Raw genomic sequence first — 24,864 nt, forward strand, 5'->3', positions numbered from 1 at the left:
CTCAGCAGATCAATTGTGGAGACCTTTGAGGTGGGAGTCCCAACTCTGCTAATTGCTGGTTGTGTGATATTGAGTGAGTTACATAACTATATTATGCTTGTTCCCTTAACTGCAAAACAACAATGATAATAGTAATTAAGAGTATTTTGCTCATGTCTTCCTTGGGAGTGTTAAGTGAGATAATATAGTTAAAGCACTTAATCCACCATTTTAATTATTGTTATTATTGGCAAGGATGTTACAGTTGCCAACTGGAAAGTCATGAGGAGAGATTTACTTATTTTCCACCCCCAGGGGCTTGAGGGGTTTTGAGAAGAATCATGTCTTCAGTGCGGAAGACTCCCCGAGCATCAGGTGCAATGCCTGACACTGTGGTGAAAATCATCGGAAGTAAACACTTTCGGTACCTTGTGGAGAAGCCTAAGATGTAAGTTTACTGTTTGGAAAATATCTGTTTTGCCTAGATCATAATGAAATTTGGATGTGTTTTTCATCTAGAAATTTACATTTTAACAATGCCATTCATGGAAAATGAAGTCATTAAGCAGTAACAGTAGAAGTAAAATAGCGTTGAGAACTTCTATGAGCACTGTTTTCCTGATATTTTTCATTTTTATAATTCCCCATATTCCTTAATTACTTGGGCTGATTTTCCAAATAGATGGGAAATAGAAGCAGTTAGACATTTATAAATATTAATGGAGTATTGCTGCTTCTCTTCATCAGGTTTGTAATCTACCACATGTAGTAATTGGGCGGGGGGAGGTAAGGGAGAAAGTCATTAGTCAATTTGCTATGAATTAAAGGAGTGGAATTAAAAATAAATTATAAAGTGTAAGATTTTCACTTCTTCTTCTTACCCAATTCTCCTCCAAGCAGGGGCTTCTCAGAGCATAGCTAAGAGGTCTTTCTTCCCTTCCAACCTCACCACAGCCACGTTTAAGGGAGCACACTCCTATAGCCCTAAAATTAACTACATGTGTGGCACAGAACAGTCTGACCAGCTCTTCCTTCCAGAGTTGTGGTAGTTCACAAGAGAGAAAGAAGGTACTAGACTTGCCTTTCATCTTATAGCCATTCCATAAACAGAATTTACTCAATCATTACCTTTCCCTCCTAAGATGATTTCCACAGTCCTTTTCTCTATGTCAGAACCCAATAGACCAAACAACCAGAAAAACAGAAAAAACAATATCTGGCCTCACAAAACATAGATGCAGAAAGCAATGGCTACAAAATCTGGCTATCATCAGAATCATCAGGAGTGTCCTTTAAAATAAAGATTTGAGGTCCAATTCAAGACCTAAAGAATCAGAATCTCTGAAGATGGACCCCTGTTATGAAGTATAGGCTTTAGGAGCAGCTCTCGGGACCTCTGCTATGGAATGTAGGCTTCAGAAGCGACCATCAGGACCACTGTTATGCAGTGTAAGCTTCAGAAGCGACCATCAGGACCACTGTTATGGAGTATAGGCTTTAGAAGGGCAAACTGGTTTTACCTCCCCACCATCAGTATTGTCAGCCCCAAGAGGTTCCAAAGCAAGTGCTATGATCAGTAATGCTTGCCATAGCACTGGAAGTGGGCTTTGCAGCACATCAGTTGGGATCCCTATGGAGCTGAGAGATGAGAGTGAATCTTGGCTCTGTGCCTTCCTGACCTTTTGACATTGAAAAAGTTAATTAATATCTCTGGCCTCAGACTGTACATCTATCAAGTGGGGGGAAAACACATCTATCTAGTAGGGTTGTTGTGAGGAGCCAATGAGAAAAATATGCAAAACACCTTTCTGGCGCCTAACAGTATATTCAATATGCTTATAAATTGTTCTGTTATTATTCTTGAAGCAAATTTTTCCCTGGATACAAGACAGTTAATGAAAACATCAAATCTCTTTCTATGAAATGTTTCCATCTATTTTGTACTCTATGTCTAGGAGGCGCACTACCTTTGTCTTGTAGGTGAGGAAACCTGAGACACTGTGATTATTGTAAGATCGTCTGTCAAAAGCCAGTTATTGTCAAGAAAAGTAAATACGATTAGTTTGCACTCTCTGCTGAGTTCTCCTACCCAGAAAGCAACATTACTGCTCTACTAACTCCCTTCCTCTCTAAGTTGTTTGTTTAGCATCTTTTATCCCAACCCCCTTCCTTTTTCCAGGAATCTAATATGTTCCTAAATGGGTGATTAGGGGAAGGATACTTGTCTTTTTAAATAAGGAAAAATTCCCTTTGTCTTATAAGAAGGTGCCTTTTATTTTTTCCTGTTTGTTCTTTTATTTTTATTAATCCTCTCCTGAGGATATTTTTTCCATTGCTTTTCAGAGAGAGTGAAAGGGAGGGAAGGAGAGGAGGGGGAGAGAAAGAGAGAGCAAAAGCAAGAACAATCGAGTGAGAGAGAGAAATGCCAATGTGAGAGAGACACATGGACTGGTTGTCTCCCACACTCACCTGACCTCGAGTGCAGAGTGAACTTGCAACCCAGGCACATGCCCCTGACCAGGAATCAAATTCATGACCCTGGGCCAATGCTCTAACCATTAAACTACTGTCCAGAGCTTTCCTGTTTATTCTTTAAACTCAGAATCCAGGAAATAAAGGACTACATTAAATCAGCTATATTAATTGTGAAACAAAAGACATAGTTCTGGTTTTTTCTATAACTGTTTTTTATATTAAGGCAGTTATTTTTGTTTTCTATGGGCTTGATGTTACTGTGGCTGGAATGACTTAGGACAGTGATGGCGAACCTATGACACGCGTGTCAGAGGTGACACGCGAACTCATTTTTTTGGTTGATTTTTTCTTTGTTAAATGGCATTTAAATATATAAAATAAATATCAAAAATATAAATCTTTATTTTACTATGGTTGCAAATATCAAACAATTTCTATATGTGACACGGCACCAGAGTTCAGTTAGGGTTTTTCAAAATGCTGACACGCCGAGCTCAAAAGGTTCGCCATCACTGACTTAGGACAATGCTTTGCCAAGGTATTCCAGTGTGGTTCAAAAATAAATAATTCTCAAAAGCCTTCTTATTGTTGATGTAAGGACAGACTCACTGCTGTTATTTCATGCATGTCCCACAATCTGTCCTCAAAGCATTTAGTCATACTACTACATCTACACCTTTTAGCAGGGGGCCCAAGGAGGTGTTTTCTTTGGATTGAATCAGTTGAGCCTACTAGTATTAATAAAAAAAGTATCTACATAAGAAACATAAGTAACAACCAAAAAAAGAAAGAAGACTCTAAAAGGAGAATCTGAATTTAAAAGAAAAATCATAAATGAATAATGGATGGAAAAACAGAAGTCTTTCTGTTTAACCACATTTAGTTCAGATTTCCTATAGGATATGTGGAGGAGATTGAATAGCATGTTACATCTGAAAGTTATCTTAAATATATACTAGTAAATCTGTTACATAAAACCAGAATAAATCAAGCAATGCTCAGAGAGTTTGGAGTCACACTTTATTCACCGATGGGCTCAGAGAAAAATGAATTCAAACTCTAAGCAGAGCTACAAGCAGAACTTCCCTTTTTATTAAATAGCAAGCCCTATGTGTGCTTAGTGGTTATCTCACTGGTGGCCTTGAAAACAACACAGTTCTATCCAATTAAAAAATACACCTGGCATGGCATTGAGAGTATGGGCATATCTAGTCTCTGGCCTACAAGGTCAGACAGCTAAGTTTATTTTCCTTATTATTCAAGTAGGTTAAAGCAGGCTAGAAAGCAAAGTTGTTGTTGTTGTTGTTGTTGTTGTTGTTGTTGTTATTTAGAATAAGAGGCCATCTAAAAAATAGCAGAGAATTCCAAACAGTAGTTTTACAAAATAGGGGTTAGCCTTCTCAAGTCAGTATAATTTGGTAGGGCTGCTATATCACAGTACCACAAACTGAGTGCCTTAGAAAAACAGAAATTTATTGTCTCACAGTTCTGGAGACTAAAAAGTCTGAAATCAAGGCATTGGTAGAGCCATGCTCCCTCTCCCTCTGAAGGTGCCCAGTAAGGATCTTTCTTTTCTAGGTCTCTCTCCATGCTTCTGGTATTTCCTTGGTTTGTAGAAGCATAACTCTAAGCTTCACAAGGAATATGTGTCTGTGTACAAATTTCATCTTTTTATAAGGACACCACTCAATTGGATTAGGGGCCCATTCTACTCTAGCATGACATCACCTTAACTAATTACATCTGCAGTCACCCTATGAAGGTCCTGGGAGTTAGGACTTCAACATATAAATGTTGGGGGAAACACAACTCAACCCATAACAACCCAATCTTTAATTTTACAGAAGAGATGAGACAATTAAGGCCTTGATGAGCTTACAGTGAGGCCAGTTATTAAGAACTAAGACTGGAATTGAGCTCCCTCCCTCTTTCTGTAACTTAGCACAATTATTGACAGATGAAAGGAAAATACTGCATACCTAATTACCTTATGTTTTACAAGGGAGACCAATCTATAGGCTTCAAAGAGTGAAACAAGTGTATTCTAGTTGGTCCCATCATCACTTTCCTCCTGGATCACTACACCAGCATTCCAATGCAACTCCTTGCCTCTACTCTTCTCATTCTCTATTCCGCTTGCTAAAAACTTTCTCCTCAAAGTTTGGTCCATGGACCATCTCCACCAACCTCACCTGGGACCTTGTGAAAAATGCAGAATTGCAGGCCCCTCTCCAGACATATTGAGTCAGAATCTGCATTTTAGTCAATTCCCAGGTGACTCCTACATAACATTATAGTGAAGCCCAATTCTCAAGTACTGCCAGTATCATCTTTCTAAAATGCAAGTCTTATCAGATGTCACTACCATCAGCCCCAAATCACCTGCCCAAACCTTCTATAGGCTCCCATAACCCTCTTCAGGATTATGACACTTTATGACAATTTCCTAAGCATTTCTGTCTCCCCCATTTAACTGTAAACTCTGCGTACAAAAAGTCTTATACATATTGAAAAGCCAGATAAATTAGAGCACAGTGAACACCAAGAAAAATAAATATCTAAAAAGACAATACTTAGTTGCTTTAAATTCAAGTCTAAAGACCCATGTTACTAAAATAGTATGCATATGTTACTATGAAATCCCAATGCATAAACTTGGATAGCTCATTGAGAAGAAAATATGCCAGGTAACAGGAGAAAAATACTCGCATTTTCTAAAAGGTGTAAAAGTAGGTAATAAAACCACAGAACTTTAAGGCTTGTGGATAATCCCTGGCAAAATTGCAGGCCACAAAATTAAATGTATTAGTTATGAAAACAAAACACAAAGGTGGTGGTCACTAAGGGTTGGTACATGTTGACTAAAAACAGATTATGTCAAACTTGTCCCATTCTCTTTATTGATAAGGTGACTGCAGTCCAAATGAAGGGAATGATGAAGACATAGTGTTTGTTTACTTCAGTCAGTCATTAGGCACATCTCTATCACAAAGACTTGAAATAAGGCAAATAATTCTGGACTTGATAGTATTAGGATAGACACCATACCAACATGGTGGTGATTGAACAGTTAATGTTCCAACCGGAGTGAAGAAGAGGGAGAGGATTTCTGGGTGACCCTGTTTTTAGTCAACCTTCTTTAATCCACAGTTGAAGGGGGACAGAAAAATCACGTCAGTAAACATGTAGATAGTAGAATTCTGGGAAGCCTTGGCAGGAAAGTGAGCTAAAACAAGATGAAATCAACAGAGATATATGCAAAGATATATTCTGCCTTTAGTTAAGGGTACATGTAAATGATTATATGGCACAAATATTTGGTTTTTGCTTGATGTGAAATACTAGAAAAACATATATTGAATTCTGCTCCCAGGTCCTGACATGAAACTCCTAAAACCCTTACAATTTTCTAAGAGATATGAGTACTAAGAACATTTTTTTTGTTCTAATATTTGGTCTTTGACCCTGGTTCCTGATACAGAGCTCCTAAATCCCTTGACATTTCCTCAGTAATGGGATGTCTTTTGCTTTAATGAGGATACTCTCAATGGGTTCCTAGATAGCTTCCGGCTGGTCACCAGAAAGACCAGGCCATGATTAGAAGCTTGGAACTTTCAGCACCCCCCACCCAATCCTCCCAGAAGGGGAGAGGGGCTGGAGACTGAGTCAATGATTGATCACAACTATGAAATAAAGCCTTAATTTAAAAACAACAACAGCAAAAGAATAAGGTTCAGAGAGCCTTTGAGATGCTGAATGCCTCTGTGTGCTGGGAGGGCAGTGGGCCTGGAGAGGTAATGGGAGTTCCATGCCCCTCCTCACACACCTTGCCCTATGTATCTCTTTCCTCTGACTGTTCCTGAGATATATTCTTCTAAAATAAACCAGTGATCTAAAGGGTAAATAGTTTTCCTGAGTTGGTGGAGCCACTCTGGGGAATTAATTGAACTGGAGGAGGGACTTAGGGGAACCTTGACTTATAGCCCATCTGTCAGAAATACAGGTAATAACCTGGGCTTGGGATTCACATCTGAAGGAGGAAGGGCATTCTTACAGGACTGAGCCCTTTACCTGTGGGATTTGCAATAATTCCATGTAGATGGTGTCAGAACTTAATTGGATTGTAGGACACCTAGCTGGTGTGGGAGAATTGTTCACTGTGGGGAAAACCCTACACATTTGGTGACCAGCGGTGTGTGATAGTAATAGAAAGTAGAGGATAAAATGGAGTTTCCCCTTTACACTTGTGTTTGAGCTCATCGTGAGGGGAATGGATCCAGATAGACAGTATGGGAGGCTCACTGTATTCAGAACTGTACTTGTCACCTGAGGGGTAGTGTGCTTCATTCTGGATGTCACATTCTAGGAGGGACTCTGGCACACTAAAGGGATGGACACTAAAGGGATGGGCATTATAGATGATCCAGGGTGTAAAATGTGGCTTATTTATAGAATCTGGGGATTGAGTTGTTAACTAAAAGAGGAATTGGGTTCATTTCAAGAAACTCCTGTGAGTAGAGATACTTCCAGTGAATAAAATTGGCCTCTATAGTTCCTTCCAGTGCCAAGAATCAATGACCCAAAGCACTTTATTCCATAGTTACATTGCTGTTGGTACAGCATTGTTAAGCACAAGGGAAATGGACTGCAAGATTTTATGGAAAAAAAGTAGCAAATATTTGTAATAATGTACTTTAATATTCATAACCAAGAAATATATAAAGTTCTTATATTTTCCCACGTGAATCTCCTAGAGCCCATATCTTATGATTTTTAACCCCTCAAAGCCCTTCATATTAATACATTTTTTTTACTTTCTTGAACTTTTTTAAAGTGTTAACATTAAAAGCTATAAAAATTAATGCATATATGGAATCCCATAAACATTCTTTCCACAAACAATAATTGAGCACTTACTGAGTGCCAAGCCTTGAGGATACAGCAATGTACCTAAAGTTCTAGTGATGAGAGATACACAACAAACATATAGACCAGTGATGGTGAACCTTTTGAGCTCAGCGTGTCAGCATTTTGAAAAACCCTAACTTAACTCTGGTGCCGTGTCACATATAGAAATTTTTTGATATTTGCAACCATAGTAAAACAAAGATTTATATTTTTGATATTTATTTTATATATTTAAATGCCATTTAACAAAGAAAAATCAACCAAATAAATGAGTTCACATGTCACCTCTGACACAGGTGTCATAGGTTCGCCATCACTGATATAGACAATGACCGTTCAAGTGAGGATAGTGCAATGAACAAACATAAAGGAGGATCATAAAGGTATTTCAAATCTCAAAGGTGTTCCCAGAAGGCCTCTTTGCAGAAGTGACATTTGAACTGAGACTGCCTGGAGGTAAGAGCTAGAACTATCCAATGAGAATTATCCATGGTTAGCTACCAGTGAGCTGGCTAAGACTGTCCCAACTTTATCCCATTGGGCATGGCTCACTAGATTCCAATGTTCCATAAAAAATGGTGTAGCCATACAAACATCAGATAATGCAGGCTTTAAGGCAAGACCCATTAGTAGAAATTTTCAAAAGAATATTTTATAGGAAAAAAAGGAAGATTTAGTACTTACTAATTAATATGAACTCAATTGCATAACATTACAATGTATGAAATATAAATTGACATAAGTTAAAGGCAAAATGAATTTATAATCATAGCTGGAATTATTAACATGACTCTCTCAATAACTGATATGTACACTAACAAAGATATCAGTAACAAAAAAAATCTAAAAAACACTTTAGAACTAACTGAAATATAGAACACTACAAGTGAAAGCAATAGTAACAGAACACACATTATTTTAAGACTGCAACTTTCTATAGGCCCGGAGCTCTTCAGATATTAGACATCTGGTGTTCCTAGCAACTGCTACAAACAGCACCTAAGTCAACCACCTGAAATGCAAGCAGATTTTTTTTTCACAAGGCTGCCTCAGCTTGCTCTATAAAAAGTTGAATAATGTCTCTTTCTGGGAGCACAGTGCCCAAAGATTAGGGCAACCATGTAGCTGCTGCTTTCCTGCCCATGAGGTTCAGGCTGTGCCAAATGACACCACAGGTGCCCACCACCATCCTCATGCATCATAGATCTACACAGAGTGTAAACATGCAAACATCTGAGAAAAGAGCTCTTTGGGCTGAGGGAACTGACAAAAGATAGCCTCTTGGCGTGTTTGAGGAGGAGCAAGGAAGCCAGTGTTGGTGAAGCAGAGTAAACAAGGAAAGAGGAGTAGGAAATGAAGTCAGGTAGCAGGTCATGTGGGCCATGGTAGGAACTCTGGGTTTGTTCTATGGAGAATGGAATGTTCTTTATAGAATTGAGAGCAGTGGAAGACACAAATTGATTAAAAAATTATTTTTTTTTATTTTAGAGAGGAAGGGAGAGAGAGATAGAAATTTCAATGATGAGAGAGAATCACTGATCTGCTGCCTCCTGCATGCCCCCTACTGGGGATTGAGCCCACAACCCTGGCATATGCTCTTGACCAGAATTGAATCCAGGACCCTTCAGTTTGCAGGCTGATGCTCTATCCACTGAGCCAAACCCACTAGGGCTGATTTTTTTAGAGTAGTTTTACATTTACAACAAAATTTAAGGGTAAGTTATAGAGATTCCACATATACACCTCTCCCTACATAAGCAGAGCCTCCCCCGTTAACAAAATCCCCCACGAGAGTGGTACATTTGTTAAAACTGACGAAATTAGATTGATATAACTTAATCACCCAAAGTCTATAATTTACCTTAAGCTTTGCTCTTTTGTAGTCCATTCTATGGATTGGACAAATGTATAATGACATATGTCCATCATTATGTGTCATACAGAATAGTCTCACTGTCCTAAAAATCCTGTGTTCTGTCTATCCATCCCTCTTTTTAAATCCATGATCTCTTTTCATACCCTTGATTTAGTCCAACCTCATTAAAGAAAATAACATAGCAGAGATTATTGTTTCCCACTCCCATAGACCACATGTATGTATCCAGAGGATGGCAGGGAGCCAGGAGAGCTGTTGGTGCTGCCGCCTTTCACAGTATGGACAGAAGACCTGGCTCAGAAACTGTACCTTAAAGTGCTGAGATGATTGGTGAAGAGGACAGGCAGTTGCACAATCATTTTGCTTAGACTTGAAAAAGAAAAACAGGGGAGAGTGCAAGTGCAAAGAACATTAAATTTCAAGCTGAACAAGGCTGGCTGAAAGATTTAAAAGCAGCACAGTCTGCAAAGCTCCTGGGTATCATCCACCTGAGGACATTGTGGTGATGCTCTGTTGTTGTTGTTTTTCTCTATAAAATGAAGGATTCTGAAGATTTTTAATTTCAACTACTCTGCTTTGTTTTCTTAAAGTGGGTGATTTCTAGAACTGGTAATTACTGTTATTAGACATTACATTAAATCTCTTTTTATCTATTTAAATAGATTTTCCTCAGTTCCTGTGTACAATAGAACTTCAATCTTTTGAATGCTAGTTTTATCTATCAATAAGGAAGTTTTAGGGATCCGAAGGAAAGAGCATCCTTTCTGTACCTGGGTGATGGAGAGGTTTGGATAAAGGAGACAGCACTTTAACTGATAACTAACCTAAAATTACCACTTGTCAAGGGCTGACTGAGCACCAGGCTTGATGCTAAATATTTTATACATCTTACCGTGGTAAGTATTGTTTTTCTAATCTCACAGATAAAAGACTGAAAATCAGAAATGAGTACTAATTTGCCAAAAGTCACACAAGTTATCAGGCTAGGATTCAAAATCAGTACTACACTGACTGAAATTATGGGTAAACTTTGCACATTATAGAAAAAAACCCTTCCTTTTTCATTCTCTATGCTTTTATTTTTCAAACTTTAGTGCACATAGGAATCATCTGAGATGTTTTCCAAGAATTAAGATTTTCTTGTCCTATTTAATCCCAATTTAAGAATATCAGAGTGGTCCACATATCTGTTTTATCATCCAGCACCCTGCATGATTATGGCCCATCTCAGGTGGCCTGAGGTTCAATGGTTAGGAATCACTGTCATTTCCTTCAAGAACAAGCCCTTCACCCCATTTGGAATGTTTTTCTACCTCTTATTTTCTCCTTCAACTGCTATTTTATAGCTTAATTCCTTCATGGAGTCATGTTCATCCCCTTTAAGCAGATTGAGTTGGAAACTCCGCTATGGTCCCATATCTCTTTTTACATACTTCATTTTTTAAGTTATCACCTACTTTTATAAATTTTAAGACAACATAGTCTGAAGACAATGAGTGGATTGGTTGTCCACTACTACCTCAACTAAGAAGGTAGTAATGTGTAGCTCAAAGACAGGTCAGATAGAAGAAAATGTCCATAGTGTAAGCACGGATAATGGTGTAAGTGAAGAAAGAAGATTGCAGAAGAGAAGGGCTGCTGGGATATCACTGAAAGTACTTCATACCAAAAGACAACTGCTGATTGATTTGGTTGCTAATTTTGCAGCCAATACGACCTTAATTTGAGAAACTATTTTTATTCCGTGAAATAGTGTAGTGCAAATGTCATTTAAGATACATTTGGTTATTTCCATTGATGTGAGAATTTGACTCAATACTATAAAGAAAGAAATGGGATATTTTGGGAATAACTTTGAAAATGCATTGAATTCCTTGTCCCTGGGAAGGTTACAAACCAAAGCTGAATGACAGCCACTTTGGTGTTCTGTACAGGGCCTTTAGGTCTAGGTGGGAAGATGAACTAGATGCCTTTACATATGGTATTTAACTAATATTTTTAAAGAGAAGCAAAATCCTGTTGTTTAAAACAGACAGTTGTAAACTATACGTGTAGACTTGAGGAGTAATGTAAAAGAAGGAGCATTTGGTCTGGAGTCTGGGCCTGAGTCCTGGATCTGTGCCGACTAGCAAGGTGATCTTGGGCAATTAATCTCTCTGGTCATCTGTCTTCTCATCTGTATAATGGTGATAATAATACCTATTTTTTCAGGATTATTAGTACAGCATGAAAAAATATGCAAATTTATATGTGATAGCTGACACATAAGCTTTTAGAAATGTTAGCTTGTATAATTACAATAACAAAGAAATATATGATTCGGGCATAGGGTTGGCAGTTAAAGTCTTAAAATTCTTTCTGCAGAATAAATTTCTATGATAATAATACACACTGTGGCTTAGGGAATGACAAAAGAAGAAGCAGAAGAAGAAAAACCCCTCACAATAACATTTGCACATTAGCACAGGCTTCATATTACAGCTTCCCCATGGAGTTCTATGAGATTTTCAGTTGCACTCCCTCCCAAGTCTCATTTTATTTTTTATTTTGTTGCTGTCTTTTTTAAAAAAGGAAAAGTCTGCTTGTGTTGATTATCTGTTATTACTTCCAAATAAGAACATGCTTTCATTTACTGAAATTAGATCCACAGTCACTGCCTTGGCACACTCTGGGCCACCTTCTCCAGAGGATTTGGGCCTGTTAGCGCACAGTTGGAAATCGGTGACATTGAGTGCCTGCCAAGACTGGCAGACCTTTAAGATGGCATCTGGTGACCTTTTGCTGAGCCCCTTGGGTTCTCCGTTTGAGATTTGATGTTCTTCGGGGGAGGGATGCTTCTAGCCACCTTTGCAATGTTTCTTTCTAACTCTGAGACTCTGAGCAGTAGCAGAGGGTGGCACCAAAAGGCTGGTTTGCAGGAAGAGCCCAGTGTGAGAGAGGGAACAACTGGATAGTTTTCTCCACGTTTATTTATCATTCAGCAATACAGTAATCCCCCCTAATTACTGTAGTTCCCAGAGGACATAAAAGTCTTCACTGTGTCCCTGAGAGCAGCAGCTAAAGTCAGAAGTACCTATGAAGAAGCTAGCTGTGTCTTGCTTCCAAGAGAGTACTGATGGCTTTTTTTTTATTATTCTATTGAAATGGCAGATTTCTAGTTTCAGTACTGCAGGTAGATAGCACACAAGCACAGAAGTAAGAACTGTGAGTTTTTGAACAGCATAGCAACCAATGTGTGTTGACTAGATGTTTGTGCTAGCAATAGACACATGCCATTTCTCATTTGGGGAGTCATTTTCATGATAATTTTAAACTGCTATGTATGTGGGGTTTTAAAACAAAAACAAAAACAACAGCAACAGATTTAACAGGTTATTTTTGGTTTTTATATCTACTGTGGTTGTTTAAACAGACAGGCAGATATATTTCACATTTCTCTGGCTCGTCTGTCCTGAGACTGCCCACAAAAAAATTTTGAAGGTGATTAAAGCAAAGATAATTTATCCCTTAATTTCATCTGGAAGAACGAACTCTCTGCCCCTGTGCCCAGTTTTGCCTTTAAATCCTGCACTACCTGCTTTCGTTGCCTTCTCCTCTACTTTCTGTCCCTCATATAATCCCAAACTTCCATGGAGTCTCTCCTGACTCTTCTATGGGCAGTAGGAATTTAGGTGCAACCAGGTAGACCTAGGCTTAAATTCTGGCTTTACTACTGAAAATCAATGTAGAATTGGGCAAATCAAATAAACTTTCTGACACTTAATACCTTCATCCTAAAAATGAGACAAATATGAGCACCTATCTGTAGGGTTGATGTGAAGACTAAATAAACTAGTGTATGTAAGTGGCTAGTGTGACTGTCATGGGGTTAAATGCTCAGAAACATTATTTTTGCAACCATTGCAAACTGTAACTATTACTCATTAAGTTTTTTTGTGGTAAAATTGGGGTACAAGATTAAATACATTTCGGTTGTACAACATTATAATTTGATATCTGTATACACTACATAGGGTTCACCACTGTATGTCTAGTTACCATCCATCACCATATAATTGGTCCCCTCTCCCCCTTTCCCTTTCACCCTTCTCTTAAGTCCCTTCCCCTTCCATAACCACCAGTTCATTCTTTGTATTTATGAGTTTGTTTTTGTTTTGCGTGTTTTTTAGATCCCACAAATAAGTGAAATTATATGGTATTTGTCTGATTTATTTTGGTTATTCCTCTTAAGAATTTCAAATATTACTGATTCTTTGTAACATTCACTTGACATTCATCTATAAGTTAATGAGGTATGTTTTATATTATTTATATAAAATATATGTCAATTTTTTAAAAACTTAGAAATATATCTATATGCATATACATAGATGTGCACATCATAAGTATACTCACTGAATTTTCACAAACATAATACACCCATGCAACAACCATCCAGATCGAAAAATAGAATAGTACCAATATCCTAGAAGCCCCCTGGAATTCCCTTCTGGGCTCTACAACTCTCCAAAAGGTAACCTGTAGCTAAAAGCTATCTATCTGACTTATAGAAGCAAGTTATACCAGCTATTAACTTGATTATTTGTGTTATTTTTGGACAATCAAATGAAATTAAGTTCCTTAAGGTCAGGGACCATATGCCATACGTCTTCTCTCACTGCAAGAACTATTTATTAAATATGCACCTTTCTTCTATATTCCCGTCTTGCTCTGTTGTTATTTGACTGCACCTGTCTGGCAAGGCCCCAGCCCCGAATGTGCCCCACTGTGTTCTTTGCTTCTCCACAAGGGCTCCTGGGCAATCCTGGCGGAGACCATTCACGCTCTCAGGCTGATGCCACAAAGTCATGGTCTCCAGCCTTCATGGTCACTCATTTTTGCCCCGCCAACTTTTCTTCTGATCAGCTGCCTTCCACTCTTCATAGCAGCTATCTCAAGCCATCTACCCTTAATCAGACTTCCTACCCCACCACTTCCCCCTTGAGGGCCAACAGGTAGTCATACCGTGTATATCAAAAGAAAATTCAAACTGTCAGCAATTTGATCAACATCCTGGCACCAAATGTACAAATAAATTTGCCTGCATCCTCACCTAGCTCCCTATTACCCAACCTTGAGGTTTCATTTCCGCCTCTGTTCTCTCAGTGACACTCCATTTCACTTTGTCAGGGATCATCTCATTTTACCAATGATATCCTCTCCTTTTCTCTGGCTCAGCTGGCTCTTTTCTCAGCCCACTTCAGTTTATTATCCACCCCCATTATCTCACTGAAACTCTTTTGCCAAGATTCCTGGTGATGTCAATGGACACTTTTCAGTGCTTACCTTTCTCAGGAGTACCTAACACTGTTGACTATGCCCTCTCTCTGAAAACATCCTCTTCACTTTGCCAAAAACTCACTGCTGGTTCCCCTCTACCTTACTGAAAATTTCTTCTAAATTGCCTTTTAGGGTTCCTCTTCCCTCTATAAATGTAGGAGTTTCTCAGAGTTCTTTCCTAGGCCTTCTTTCCTTCTCATGCTGCCACAACCAAGAGGATTACTACCAAAAATATACATCTAAATCATTGCCTATGATTTAGTTTTACTAAATCAACAAATACTGAGGCAATTGTTTCATGCTCAGAGAGTATGACATGCTTTAAAATAGAGCCTTTCTACTGTATTAACAATAACATCTAGAATTTATAGAATCCCTTCTAGACATAACAATTTTGAAATTTATTTTTCCAAATTATAAAATAATATTTTCTCATATAGAAAATTAAGAATAGTTTTATGAGATGTGATGTGATATAATGTAATGTAATAGAGTGTAATGGAATCTACTGAGTTTCACTACCCAGAGATATTTACTGTTTACTTCAGCTTATATCCTTCTAGATATACTGTACACTCACACATAAACACATATATTACAGACATGCTTTGTACATAATTGAGATAATTATATTTTTCACTTATTTCTATAACTAGACATTTTTGTGTCATTAAAATTATTCCTAACCATTTTAATAGCTCTATACATTTTATCATATGGACATATAATTAGATCTTCAACATATCTACCTATTACTAAATATTTAGAGTTTTTAATTTTTCTGCTTCTGCATTTTTTTCATAATACACAATCTTAAAATTTTGACTTAATAGGCTAAAAAGTTTCAACTTTCTGACTCTTCATACATTTTGTCAGGTTACCCACTCAATCACTTAGATCTTTTGGTGTAGCCATTCACTTTTTTTTTTTAATTTTCTATATTTAAAATGGTGCCTTGCAATTGTTTTTGACTTATAAGTCTTTAGTAATGAAACAAGATTGAGTAATTTTTAAATTTTGTTTATTATTTGCATTTTCATGAATCATTCCTATTGGATTTTTATTTTCCTTTTCTTTTCTCTATTCAGGGGTGGGTAACATTTTTCTGCCAAGGGTCATTTGGATATTTATAACATCATTCCCAGGCCACACAAAATTATCAACTTAAACATTAGCCTGTTCTATTTGGTAAGACATTTAATTAACTCACCCCCAATGCCTTGGCAGGGCCAGACCAAATGATTTTGTGGGCCTTATACAGCCCTTGGGCCAGATGTTCCCCACCTCTGCCTATGTAATATTAAATTTAAATGGAGAGCTAATGAAAGGAAAAGAAGCTTCAAGGTGAGGAGTTGAGGGAAGACAGAGAGCAGAACTGGAGCTGGCAAACTGCCTTGACTTTCTTCTTTTTCTAGTTACAAACAGCAAAAATACCTTTCAGGCTTGTAAGTAAGATATGTGATGATCTATAGGGTTCATTTTGATGCTGTCATTACTTACAATAGGAGCTTTGGAGCAGATGGACAGATTATCTTTATGAGTATGAGGAAGGGGGAAGGGGAAATAAAGGCTAAGGAAATAATAACATGGCCTCTCTATGGTAAATGATCCCTAGACAAATAACCAACATTTACTTCTTCATTCCCCAATGCTGGGTTACTACTGTTCACACCAACAAACACCTTCTATTTTTTCATGCCAGCCTAGCACATGCAAATCCACCCTGTGAGTAACAAAGTGCAAAACCTTTCTTCACAGCAAGGAGGAGGAGAACTTGAAGGCAGAAACTCAAAGAGTGTTCCAGAAATCTGTGACTGGTAATGCAAGGCAGATGAGCAGAGACCCCCCAGTTCCTAGTAATCCCACTGATCATCAAATCAGTCATGGCCCAGATGATGTGCAAGAGAACAAGCCCCCCGAGAACAACCAGAAACTCCTAACGGGAGCGCTCGGTTGCAGACCTCTGGATGGCAAAGTGAGTGACAAATACCTGAACTGTTCTTGGTAAAGGGCTAGGAAAATTCAGAGTTAGAATAGAGGCATATATTCATACAAATGGTAATAGATGTATTTTGCATAAGATAGACTTAGAATGAGTTTTTTAAATGTGAAAATGAATTTTGAGATTATTGTATATATGCATCTTTGTTGACCACAAATTGAGTTGCTCAACCTACTCTGCCTCTGGCTCACTCATTGATGGACATATAGTGATAATTATCACCATACATGTAAATTTGGGATAGGTTGGAGGTAGGGTGGTCTGTCTTCTTTAACATTCCAGGGAGAGATCATTTACTTTCAAAATCCAGTGCCACCATATCTAGACATCCAAAAATTATCAGCCCAAAACTATCTGGATAGAAATCTATATCACTGCACTCTTGTTCAGAATCAGCCAAATGATCCACAACAAACTAACGTGATAATGAAGAATCTAAATGATTAGTATTTTGTAATTAAAAAACAAGAATAGCAGCAATTGCAAACTGGATCCAAAACAAGAAAAAACTAATAATTTATTGATAACAAAGTACCATTTCCAAAAATTGTTGAAACGGCAATTAAACGAATACATAGAGTAGGAGTTTTGCAGTGCTGCCAAGCATTAAGTGACAGCCAGATATTTTAGTAGAATACTGAGAGTCTGCAGCACACTCCAACAAAACCATTTTTAGTTTTTAATTTTAATACCTCCTACTAAATCTCTCAGATACAAGCTAGTTTTAGTTATATGAGAAAATAAAAGCCTATGGATTTGTGACTTTTGTTCATAAGAATGCTGAAAAAAATGCAATTTGGAGTAGTTAACAGCCCAACAATGGACCTCAGACCATACTCTGAAAGATCTACTTGAACAGTGGGGTCCAGAAATAAAAGTGACTTGCCCAAAATGTCAATGGCACAGCTTGTGCTGGAACTCTGGCTTCCTAATCCCCAGGTAATGCATTCTTTTGGCTTTCTCGTGAGTCCTTGAATTTAGGACTTGGTTGAAGCAGAACATAATGCATCTGCAGAGGTAAACTAATCTATTATGAACTTCTAAAGACCTCTGAGTTTTCACCTAATTTTGACTCTGGTGTTAATATATTTGTTTTTGTTGCTCCCCAAGGATGACTTTGGTAAGAATATTATAGTTATGAAACACTTTATTATTGCCTGGTCACTTTCAGGTAATTTTTATTATTTGCTCCTTGGAATTAACCTGTGAGGTTATTTCTATCACTATGGTATATAGATGATAAAACTGAGATGCAGAAAAATTAAAGTGACTCAAAAATGTCCAGATAAGATGTTTACCCAGGTTTTCTTTTCTCTTAATATTGATCTTCCTAATTATAAAATATTACATACTTGGGTAGAAATTCTGGAAAATGCGAGGAGAATACAATGAAGAAGAAAACAAAACTCAACTGAAAAGAAAAAAACAGCGGTGTATTTCTTTCTCTTCTTTCCTCCATGCATAGATATAATAGTAAAGCATGAATCATGATGCATATACTCTGTTATCCTGCTTGATGCACTTCATAGCAAGAATTCTGTTCCAGCTTCACAAAATTCACCTTAAGCATCCTCTTTAATGGCTCTATGAGTCATACTCAGAACACTTAAATAACATTTACTCTGTGCCAGGAGCTATTCTAAGCTCTTTACATAGATTAACTAATGTAACTACTCTCAAGCACCCAATGAGGTAGGAACACTTATTAACTTCAGTTCATAGGTGAAGGAACTGAGAAACAGAGAGTTCAAGTGCCTTGTCCAGATCGTAAGACGGAGAAGTGGCAGAGCCCAGTTGAAGCCCAGGTTCTAGGTCCTTAATCACCAAACCGTATTCATTCCTTTATAGGAATATAACATGGCTCATTTAACTAATTCCTTATTTGGGGCATGTAAGTCATCTCTAGGTTTTCTCCTATAAATAGAAAGTTGTTTCTTAAGATGCCCCCTACCACAGTGAGCTCTCCATTCCTGGAACAGACTCTGCGTTAGCCATTATAATGGGCAGCATATTCACTGGGTAAGCTGTTCATGAGCCTCCATAATCTGGACTTTTTGCTAGTGCTAGAGTGACAGAGGGAGATGACGTGTCTCTCCCCCACACAAAAAACTCAATGAGGTTTCTCGTGGGAGGCTCCGTAGGGCTAACACTCAACCACCAAACACAGCAAGGCCTCGTGGGAGGTGTGGGCCTAATTGGTTCTGTCTGCCAAGTGTGTGGAGCTGGCCTGCCAGATGGCAGCCACGGTTGCCTGGTACAGAGACCCTCATTACCACCTTGATAAGTGGTAAATGGAATCATGCCTCAGTGAAAAAAACAAACCAATCAGAACTCATTCTAGATCCTCATCCCTCACACATAGATGAAAATAAGCTTTCCTGTGTGGTATCTAACAGACAATCTGGACTGAATTTGCTCCAAAAGAGAATTTACTGATAAAGACTTATGCTAACGTGGGTGAGGATGGGCAAACTTTTCTAAATTACAGATGCAGCTTGAAGGGTATCATATGATTAATAGGAGGTAAGTAAAGCAGAAAATGTTAAGTAAATCCATTCTTTCATGTAAGTGATAACAGTTAGATATCTTAGAAATCAACCAGTACAAACTTTCATTTCACAAATGAAGAAGAAGAGGCCCAGAGCTTCATGTTTAGTTCAAAGTTTCACAAGTGAAGAGTCTGGTTCTTCTCACCACCGACCCTAGGATCTTTTTGTCTCCAAATTCTTCTCCTTATGTGTCTTTGAAAATATATATGTTGTTTACATTATTTCTCAGAAAAATCAGTTCTGCCTTCTCTTAGAAAATAAAAAAGAATGTGTGACTAGCAACGAACTCAGTAGCATGGTTTCAAAAATAAAATTAGTGTGCTTTTTGTATCCAGCAGCATGAAAATGAAAGTGTTAGTGCTCTCATTTTGATAATTATCACGGCTGATTGGTGGTGTTTCTTTTAAATCCCTATTGCGTGTTTTATCTTGCTTGTTCTGCTCAATAGCCCTGTGAGAAAACAACAACAAAAAATAGCCCTGTGAGGAAGGTAGAGGCACAAAATATTATTTCCTTTAAGAGATGAATAGATAGATGTGAAGGACATTTCCACTTGGCTGTGCAGCACTGGTGGCTCAGATTCAATATGTTCAAAGCAAAATCTCCAATCCCACTCTTTGTCTTGTGGTCTGTCTCACAGAATGGTCTCCCAGTTCTCCTAGTTGCACAAGCAAGAAAGCTGGGCATGCTTTCCTCTTCTCTCTCCCTAACTCCCATATCCAACTAATCACTGAGCCTTTTAAATTCTACCTCCTTCATGTCTCTCAAAACCTGCTCTCTTCCTTATGTTTCCTCTGTCAGACCTAGTCAGACCACCATTATACCTCAGCAGGGAGACTTTAATTATCATCAAATTGGCTTTCCTTTTCTATGCTTCTCTCTGTGTATTGGTCAGCTATTATAATACTTCTGTGTAACAAATTACCCCAACACTCACTCAGTGGTTTCCAATAATTTATGCTTACATCAGCAGATACGAGCTAACACAGCATTAATTTATTTCACTTGGACATTCCCAGACTTGGCTCCAGACTGAAAATTTGGTTCAGGTCTGCTCTGTGTTTTTCTTATTGTTCTGAATCAGTGGGTTCTTCAAGGCAAGTTCTTGTCATGGTAATGGAAACATTTCAATAGTACAAACTCAACCACAAGTACATTAAGCCTTTGCTTGTGTCATATCCACTAATCTCCCATTGGCCAAAGCAAGCCACATGGCAAAGCATAACACTAATGGGGCAGGGATGTATATACGCTACCTCTTTTAGGAGGAACTTCAAAACCACGGATCAAATGTAACCCCTACTTAAAACATTTAAAACCACTGTTTAATTCTCAATGCTCCAGTATAAAATTCAAACTCCTTGACTGCTCATTTTAAGTCAACTTTGTCTACTCTCTATATCCCTCCCATCCCCCATCTTTCACTGAACTGAACTTCAGTTTCACAAATAGACTTCCATTCTCTTTTATCTCCTACTAGAGGCCCAGTGCACAGATTCATGAACTGGTGGGGTCCCTAGGCCTGGCCTGCACCCTCACAATGCAGGACCCCTCCAGGGATGTTGAATAGCCAGTTTTGGCCCAATCCCTGCAGGCCCGATCCAGACAGGAGGGAGCCCAATCTTGTGCGTTGAACATATGTCCCCTGGTGGTCAGCGTGCGTCATAGCAACCAGTTGACAGGTCTTTCGGTCATTCGGTCGTTTGGTCACTTAGGCTTTTATATACATAGATCTTTTCTCCATGCTATTCCTTTTGTATGAAATTCTCTTCCTTCCATCTTTATTTAACCCTAATTACACTGGGGTCTCAACTTAGATATCATCTCTGTAGAGAAACATCATTGTCTAATCATCAAGACTGAGGTATGTGCCTTTCCTAATGTACTTCTAAATCAACCTGTGCATAACCCTATAGCAGATGTCATCATACTATTAAAATAAGTTATTTCTTTGTCTCTCTCCTTGAATGAGTCTATAAATCCCCTGAGGATAATATTTTAACTTGTTCATTGTTATTTCCAAAATTCTCTCTCTATGTAAGAAATGCTAGAGGCTTTCACATTAGAGCCTGGAAGAAGTAAATGTATGTATTTTTTCCACTGGCTCTTAATATTATGTTGGAGATATTCACCAATGTAATTAAACAATATAAAGCAACTAAAAACATAATTAGAAGAGAATAGGAAAAACTGTTTTCAGATTATAAGATTATACACATAAACTCTCAAAACAGCTAGTGAAGAAACTACTAAAACGGAGAATTTGACAAAACAGTTATAACATCAATATATACAAATCAATAGACTTAATGTATATAGAAAAAACCTAGTCAGAAGATAAAATTCAAGACACCATTTACAATAACAAATAAATGAACAATTAAGTTAACTAAATAAATCAAATGCCTAGACATAAGCTTAACAAAAAATGTCTAAACCTTTATAAAAAAAATAAAACATTCTTGAAAGGCACAAGAGTAGATTTGAACTATGGATAGGTATGTATGTTCTTATACAGAAAAAGTTAACATCATTAACCTCTATCAAAATCCCAATAACCTTTTTGCTGAAATATAAAAAGTCATCCTAAAATTCAGATAGAACCTCAAGGGTCTCTGAAGATCCTAAACAATCCTGAAAAAGAACAAAGCTGGAGAACTTACACTTTATTATTTCAAAACTAACTATACAGGTACAATAACCAAAACAGTATGGCACTGGCATAAAGATAGACATATAGACCAATGAAACAGAACAGGGAGTCCAAAATTAAAACCTCACATAAATGGCCAAATGATTTTTCACAACGGTATCAAGATGATTCAAAGAGGAAAAAATGGTCTTTTCAGCAAATGGTACTGGGAAAACTGAATAGCCACATGTAAAAATATGCAGTTAGACTCTTACTTAACACCATGTACAAAAATTAACTCAAAATGGATCCATGACTTAAATATAAGATTCTAAGCTATAAAACTCCCTGAATAAAAAAATAAGGCAAAATCTTTTTTAAAAATATATTTCTATTGATTTCAGAGAGGAAGGGTGAAGGGGGGGGGAGAGAGAGAGAGAGAGAGAGAGAGAGAGAGAGAGAGAGAGAGAGAGAGAGAAACATCAATGATATGATGAAGGAGAAATATTGAGCAGCTGCCTCCTGCATGCCCCACACTGGGGATTGAGCCCACAACCCAGGAATGTGCTCTGACCAGGAATCAAACCATGACCCAGTCCTGGTTCATAGGTCGATGCTCAACCACTGAGCCATGTTGGCTGAGCAAAGCAAAAATCTTTACATTGGGTCTGGCAAAGATTTCTTAGATATGACTACAAAGGCATAGAAACTAAAACATAAAATTGACAAATTGGACTTTATAAAAATTTTTAAATGTTGTGCATCAAAACACATTACCAACAGAATAAAAAGGTAGCCCACAGAATGGAAGGAAATCATATATTCAGTAAGAGATTAATATCTAGAATATATGGAGAACTCCTAAAGCTCAACAAAGAAAACAGATTTTTTAAATGAGCAAAGGACTTAAATAGACATTCATCCAAAGAAGATAAATAAATGGCCAATTGCACATAAAAATATATTCAACATAATTATTCATTAGGAAAATGTAAATCAAAACTACAATGAGATGCCATCTTATGCCTATTAGAATAGAGTTATCGTCAAAAAGAAAAAAAGAAAAAACAGAAATAAGGACTGTTAGTGAAGGTGTGAATAAAATCTGTTGGTAGGGATGCAAAATGGTTATTGGTATTGTAGAGAACAGTATGGTGGTTTCTCAAATATTAAAAATAGAACTACCATATGATACCACTTCTGGGTATAGAGTCAAAAGAATTGAATGAAGGGTTTCAAGGAGGTATTTGTACATCCATGTTCTTAGTAGCATTATTCATAGTAACTAGAATGGGGAAGAAACCCAACTATCCACCAACAAATGAGTGGATAAACAAACTGTATGTGCATACAATGGAATAATATTATTGTTAGGACTTTTAAAATATGCATTTGATGTCTCTGCAAATTGACATGACTTCTACAATATAACTATTTTAAAATAGTTTTATTTATAAGCAATCTTTTAAGAAGAAAACTTATTTATATTTCCAACACTTGCAAGTTCCAACACCCCAAAAAGAGTTATTAACTTAGTGTTAAATTTCTGTGCTTCATTTGTACCAATTCTTTGATGGAAACATCATACAATCAGTATTGGTTAGGAGTCATTTTGGCTATCACATCAGTATTTTGTGATTCAAAATAGAACAAATTAGAGAAACCTATAGCATCAGAGATTTTATAGGTAGTCTGTCAATTCCTAAATTCAGAAACATGGTGATTTTTAAAAATATATATTTCCACTGATTTCAGAGAGGGAGGAAAGAAAAGAGAGAGAGAAACATCAACGATGAAAGAGACAACCATCAGCTTCCTTTTGCACTTCACCTGCTGGGGATCAAGCCGTATCCTGGCATGTGCCCTGACCAGGAATAGAACCATGACCTCCTGGTTTATAAGTCAATACTCAACCACTGAGCAACACCAGTCGGGCAACATGGTTATCTTTTATGAAAATTTCCCATTTTATTTTCATTGACAATTTGGGGACACTCTTTGCTTTTGAAAAACTATAACCAGGATGATTTACATTAGTGAAGGGACAAATCTGAAACCCCGTGTGCACTTGGCCTGAACAAGAGGTCATCAACATTCTGACATTGTGTTTCTCTGTTTGTTCTTCCACTTTGGTGCTCTTCTTAATGTTTGGAATCAGCAAGACATAGTCTTGGCACACACAGAGTTTAGAGTCTATTGGAGGGATATACACAAAATAACAAATAAATACATAATGTAGTTTTAGAATTTACAAAATATTTAAAATGCATCATAACACATTCTTCATACCATTCCTAGGAGAAAAATATCTTTTCCCTTTTCATAGAGGAGGCCATAAAATTTAGTCAGTGATGTCTAGGCCAAAAAATTTTGAGGGCAAGAATTATACCTGCCTTGTTCATCTGACTCTATGGTGCTGAAAATAAAGATACTCAATAAAGTTTGGTGTTTAAATGAGAGCAAAGGTAGCTAAAGAACACCTTGACCTCATTAGCATAATGAAGTGTTAATAAGTACATGTTCAGAACACTGTAATATAGAAGTGTATCAAATTCTCAGAGACAGAAAAATATATGTGCTTGTAAATGGAAGTATTTTATATTACAAGTAATTTTCAATATATCTAAAATACCTAGCCAAATATTTTACTGAATGAAACTACTCTATGTACTGAATGTGGAATCTCTCTCATCCTATGGTAGAAATCAGGGTTCAAATCTTATCTGCACAATTTACTAGGGAGTTAACTTTGGACAATTCTGACTTCAACTGTGCTCTGAAAGCACCCATCTCTCTCTATTATGCCCTTGTGTGAACCTATGAGATTTTCAATATTCCTTTTCCTTTTCTCTTCCTTCTTCTTTTCTCCTCCTCCCTCACCGTTCAGCCTGTTCAAATCCATATTTAACTCAGCTTTCAAGCCTAGACTTAAATGTCATTGCTTCCAGACCTGGACCACCAGATCCAGGTTAGGTGGCCCATGAACTGTTCTGATAGTGGCCCTCGCTCCATGTTTTCTTTCTATGTCTCTCACACTCTGTAAACTCTGTGAGAACAAGGGCCAGGTCTGCTTTGTTCACTGTAGGGCCTATTAGAGTGCCCAACCCAGACTAGGCAATCCATA

At 37.5% G+C, this 24,864-nt stretch overlaps 1 protein-coding gene across 1 annotated transcript in view; it reads left to right on the forward strand.

Moving 5' to 3' along the window:
• The first annotated feature begins 320 nt into the window (after window positions 1–320).
• C3H1orf87 (chromosome 3 C1orf87 homolog) overlaps window positions 321–24,864 on the forward strand; it is a 77,162-nt gene continuing 52,618 nt past the window's right edge. Inside the window, exons 1-2 of the mRNA XM_059686089.1 lie at window positions 321–427; window positions 16,316–16,534. Of these exons, the coding sequence (XP_059542072.1) occupies window positions 321–427; window positions 16,316–16,534 (326 nt within the window). The remainder of the gene's footprint in view (window positions 428–16,315; window positions 16,535–24,864) is intronic.

This window comes from Myotis daubentonii, chromosome 3, assembly GCF_963259705.1.
Source record: "Myotis daubentonii chromosome 3, mMyoDau2.1, whole genome shotgun sequence".
In the NCBI taxonomy this organism is placed as follows: domain Eukaryota; kingdom Metazoa; phylum Chordata; class Mammalia; order Chiroptera; family Vespertilionidae; genus Myotis; species Myotis daubentonii.